We start from the raw sequence: 5,628 nt of genomic DNA, 5'->3' as shown, positions 1-5,628 counted from the left end.
GATCCAAGATCGGTATATACGGCAGCTATAACAAGTTATGGACCGATTTGACCTATTTACAATCCTAAGCGACTTACACTAATAAGAAGTATTTGTGGAAAATTTTAAGCGGTTAGCTTTATTGCTTGGAACGTTAGCGTGCTTTCGACAGACAGACGGACGGACATGGCTAGATCCCCTTAAAATGTCATGGCGATTAAGAATATATATTTTTAGACTCTAATTTCTAAGTTTTCAACTTTTATGGTTTGATACCACTTGAGGTGTGCATTCCAACATAGGTATGACAACGTTTGCAGATATAAGCCCTAGAAAATCTTTCGTTTTTCGTTTTCGAAAACTGGATTAGGCCTGATTATTTTTTTTAATAAATTTCATTCCTTTTATATTTGATTTTTAAGCAAAGCATTGAGCAAATTGGGGATAATTGCATGTTTTCTTCTTGACATCCCAATTTAGTCCCTCAGGACACGATGTCATTATGGGATTACCCATAATACAAATAAAATATTTATTGCAATCCTGGGGATGGGCCAAATAGCTTAGCTTATCTCTAGGACATTTCACTAAAGGTTTGGGTTTTTTGTTGGGCTCTGTAGTGGTGGTCCAAGTTGAAGTTCCTGTGGTGGTTGGCCATGTTGATGTTCCTGTGGTGGTCGGCCAGGTTGATGTTCCTGTGGTGGTCGGCCATGTTGATGTTCCTGTGGTGGTCGGCCAGGTTGATGTTCCTGTGGTAATGGGCCATGTTGATGTTCCTGTGGTAGTAGGCCATGTTGATGTTCCTGTGGTAGTCGGCCAGGTCGATGTTCCTGTGGTGGTAGGCCAGGTTGAAGTTCCTGTGGTGGTAGGCCAGGTTGAAGTTCCTGTAGTCGTGGGCCAAGTTGATGTTCCTGTGGTAGTCGGCCAGGTTGATGTTCCTGTAGTAGTCGGCCAGGTTGATGTTCCTGTGGTGGTAGGCCAAGTTGAAGTTCCTGTGGTAGTCGGCCAGGTCGATGTTCCTGTGGTGGTAGGCCAGGTTGAAGTTCCTGTGGTGGTAGGCCAGGTTGAAGTTCCTGTAGTCGTTGGCCAAGTTGATGTTCCTGTGGTAGTCGGCCAGGTTGGTGTTCCTGTAGTAGTCGGCCATGTTGATGTTCCTGTGGTGGTCGGCCAGGCTGATGTTTCTGTTGTAGATGGCCAAGTCGATGTTCCTGTGGTGGTAGGCCAGGTTGAAGTTCCTGTGGTGGTAGGCCAGGTTGAAGTTCCTGTGGTGGTAGGCCAGGTTGAAGTTCCTGTGGTAGTCGACCAAGTTGATGTTCCTGTGGTAGTCGACCATGTTGTTGTACCTGTGGTAGTTGGCCATGTTGTGGTTTCCGTAGTGGTTGACCATGTTCCTGTGGTTCCTGTAGTTGTTATTCCACTAGTAGTGGAAAATCCAATTTCTTCTGTTGAGGCGGTGTTTGAAGCCGTATGCCCGGAGCCAGTAGGATGGAAAGTTGTTGTATGCCAACTATCATCCGTTGTTGTTCCACTAGTAGTGGAAAATCCAATTTCTTCTGTTGTGGCGGTGTTTGAAGCCGTATGCCCGGATCCAGTAGGATGGAAAGTTGTAGTATGCCAACTATCATCCGTTGTTGCTGTATGATAAGAACCTGTGGGATGGAATTCTGTTGTTTGCCAGTCATCGCCTGTCGTTGCTGTATGATAAGAACCTGTTGGATGGAAATCGTTGGTGGTCCAATCCCCTATTGTCGTGGTGGACAAGGGCTGACAGCATTCATTGCTGAACCTGGCAATATTATTCTCATCTTGGGGAGACTTGACATAGCATTCGGCACGGTTGGCTATTTCACATTGTTGAGTTTTGTAGTTCCACATGGTATCGGGGCCGCACTTCATCAAATGCATTTGACCGTGGATGCGTAAGTAGTAGGCTTGGCATGATTGAGGATGGGGCAGCAGATAAATACCATAAAGGCGGCGCATTATATTTTCAGGATCAGAATTGGCCGTAGCATCAATCAAACGTTGAAATTCCGTATTAGGACTTACATCTTGATTCGACTGACTTAGGCCACTTAGGGCCATAAGTATGGTTAGCAAAAATATTTTCATTTTACTTCTCTTTATGTTTTTTGTTTTTCTTAAGGTTCGTAGATCTTATTCTGGGAAACCAATAATTGAAGACTACAAAATTTACCAATTTCAACGTTATTTTATATAGAAATTTTTAATTGCTCAGAACATAGGGTGTGGTTTCAAACGGAAAACGAAATGATTTGTCCATTAAGGCAGTATTCATTTTTTTCCCCCTCAATAAATTTGGAAAGATTATAGCATGGGGGTAAGGTCGCCTAGAAAATACCTTGAAAAATAATCGACTTAAAATTTTTGGATTTCAAAAAGCGTTCCCGCAAATGTTGTTAGATATGGTGTGAGGGCGCAATATGTCGATTTTTTTTAATGGAAGATTCATCTCTGAAATTGTATGAATTGATGTATAATGAGACAAGCGATAACAAAATGCCTTTCAAAACAAATTTCGAGGAAAAATTAGAATTGTTTAGTAAATTCAAAGTCAAGATAAATTTTTACTAAAGATTTTTGCAAAAATTTATTTATTTTTATGTTTGGTAGCTGTAGGGTGTTTTAAAACAAGTCAAATATTATCTTCATTCGTTTTTTTGGGTGGACATAACTTTGTCAATTTGGAGACAGTGATAAGAGAAGTGGGTGCAGTTAGCAATAGATACATCTTCCGAATGATGCGGCCATTTTTTAGTTATACTATAATTAGAAATTTATGAGAGGGTTACTTACTCACGCCTAGCTACATATTACCAAAATTTGCTATTTCGTTTCATTGCAAAACATGAACATTTCTTTAGAAGAGATAGTGAAATGTTCGACTGAGCTCTTAGGGAAAGGAATACTTGTGGCTATAGATCTTAAAGCTAGAGAAAAAGGTTTACGAACCAAGAAATCAATTGGTCTGTTTTATTCACCCAAAAAACGCATTTACATGGAGCAAAATGCTTATTAGGGAGCTTGCCGTGTGCCCGTCTATTTGTTGCCGCTTAAAATTGACACGGGATAACTGTGAGCTCCACACTGGCTGGAACTTTGAGGTCCGGCTTGTTTGGTGTTCATCGTTATCACGGGAAGCTTAGAAGAAAGCTACCAGGTGCATCCACAGCTTGCGGATGGTGGAAAGCTTCGTACTTATGCGGAGTAGCTGCAATCGCGGCAGTCAGAGATTTTGAGAGGAGAGTCTAGTTGATGGGTCAGATGGCACTGGCTCTTAATTCAATACTGAGTGCCAATGATATTCGAAATGACAAGGTAAGTTATTGTCGCCTTTAAATAACCAATGGCCAACATCAGCGTCTGTTCTCAGGTTAGGGGCGGCTGGAAGCAGGCATCGGATCTTGAAGCAAACTGCTCTTGAAGCAATCCCACATAACTCATACGGTTGGGGCGGCGACCTCTTATAACATCCAACTGTCATAAGGCCCAAAATCAATTTTGGGTGTTCCATACCGCTGTTATAAAGCCCTAAATAAAATAGGGCGTTTATGGAATAGTATCCAAAATAAATAAATTAAACCCGCTTAAGAAGAAGTCGTAACGCCCATTTTTTTCTTTGAGCGTTGTGACCAGCAAAAACGCCCATTAAAAAAGAAGACGGAAAGAAATTTGGCATTATGAATTTTTGATGGCTTCGAAATAAATCCCGATGAAATTAACTCCAAAAGCCAAAATCGCGCGCGCGATTTAAATTGAACAAACATTTTTCATCTGCGGCTTTTACTATTTTACTATTACTTTTTACTATTTACTTCTACACGCTTATGCGACCTTTTCTCTCATGTACCCTTTATTTTCTGAATCATAATAACTAATTTTTTTTTAATAATTTTATGGTTCATTTCCGTTTCAATTAACTAAAATTGAATTTGATTCAATTATTTAGAAAACACCTGAATTTTATACTTTTTCACATAGCACTCATAAATTTTTTTCTTAATATGCACATATTCTATCATATAATTGCCCTTCACTTGAAATATACAACAATTTGCTGTTTTTGCGTCTAACGGCAATGATTTCAAATTTCATAATAACTTGTTCATCGCTTCATGGTTCAACTTTAAATAGGTAACAATACTTAAATACCAAATATCTGTTTGGACTTTGTTTCGTTTCTTTAATTGGGAATTATTTCATAATGAAATAATATCCGAACGATGTCGACGGAATAAACTCCAACTAAGACGAAATATTCCCCAAAGTACTTTTGGGGGTTATTTGTTTTTTTTTTTTTTTTTTTTTTTGAGATTATTCCATCATTTCAACAATTGCTATCAAGGTTTTAAATTTATTTTAAAAAATAAGTACGCTAAAAAATTGGCGTTGTGTCCCTATTTTTCTTGACCTTCTGACCGCTTTATGGGCGGTCTTAACGTCCAGTTTCTTTTTGGGCTTTATGACCTGTCGGTTTAGCGCTAGGCCAGAAACCCGTCCAGGAAAATTATATGAATTACTCTGAGAAACAAAAGAATAGTTAAGGGGGACTCCCCAAACGTTAACGACCCAAGCAAACGAAAAATCAACCATGATCTGCGAATCTGCAACTAAAATGTCTAGACTCTTGATAGAGAAATTGCAGTATCTGCACAGGCAGATGTATATGAAAAGTACAAGGCAAATATTAATACTTTACAGGAAGTGCGACGGATCGGGAGAGGCGTCACAACAACACCAAAGGGTGAGTATTATACTTTATCTGCCATGACATGTAACCGAAAAACCGTCGAAGACTGAAACACCTTGTCTCCAGGTTCTCTTCGTTGGATGAGAGGCTAGCCACCGTACGGATAAAGGTCAAATTCTTGAACTATAGCCTTATTTGAGCCCATGCCCCGAGGGAAAACAAAGACGAGCAGAAGAAGAGAGGAGAAAAGTCTATTCCGTACAAAGAAACAGTAAATGGAGGGATGAATTGAGATGTACAGGAGTCCGGAAATTTTACCAAAGAATCAAACACACTCAAAAAAAAGTAACCCCAAATATAACGAAAATTAAACTAAATGGTAATAATATTGTTCATGATTTCGCGCCAAAGATTTTTTTTCTCCCGTTGGGTTTACACAATGCCTTATTATGAATATTTAGACGCTTTCGTCCATTGTGATACCACAGGAACAGAAAAAGGAAGATGCCTTCTAGTTCCTACCGTTGAACTATCCAGATCGCTTTAAAAAGCCCAACAACTTGCGATTGTTCAAATCCGCTGAATCAGTCTAAAAAAATGAGAACCTACAGTGGATCTCCTTCTGAATGCCAGTGATGTATATACAAAAGTCGCTACTGGCAACCTTAAGTCTGTCAGCATGTTTTCCGATTAAACGGTGACCTGTTATGACGGACATAATGACTGAGACATCTGCTCTACCCAGTGACAGCAAAGCGGTAAACCTTTTCAAGTCTAGAGCCACTTCTTTGTGACCATCTATCATTCGTTGTCCATCGATTCCAGTTTCCCTGGAATGTGTAAGGTAGTTCATAGTCAAGCAAGCTCGTGAGTTTTACAATTCCCTGGGATGTCTCTGTGGCCCAGTACCCAGAACAGGTTAGTTTTAAACTATTCAG

The 5,628-nt window shown here is 39.9% G+C and overlaps 1 protein-coding gene across 1 annotated transcript; it reads right to left on the bottom strand.

Moving 5' to 3' along the window:
• Positions 1 to 396: 396 nt before the first annotated feature.
• On the bottom strand, positions 397 to 2,170 carry LOC106094347 (uncharacterized). The gene has a single exon (XM_013261557.2). It carries the CDS (start codon positions 2,089 to 2,091, stop codon positions 397 to 399), a length of 1,695 nt encoding a protein of 564 aa, XP_013117011.2. The 5' UTR covers positions 2,092 to 2,170.
• Positions 2,171 to 5,628: the final 3,458 nt, after the last annotated feature.

The sequence above is a fragment of the Stomoxys calcitrans genome, chromosome 1, assembly GCF_963082655.1.
Source record: "Stomoxys calcitrans chromosome 1, idStoCalc2.1, whole genome shotgun sequence".
NCBI classification, from domain to species: domain Eukaryota; kingdom Metazoa; phylum Arthropoda; class Insecta; order Diptera; family Muscidae; genus Stomoxys; species Stomoxys calcitrans.
Note: the sequence above shows the minus strand (reverse complement) of the source record. Positions and strands in the feature narration are given on the sequence as shown.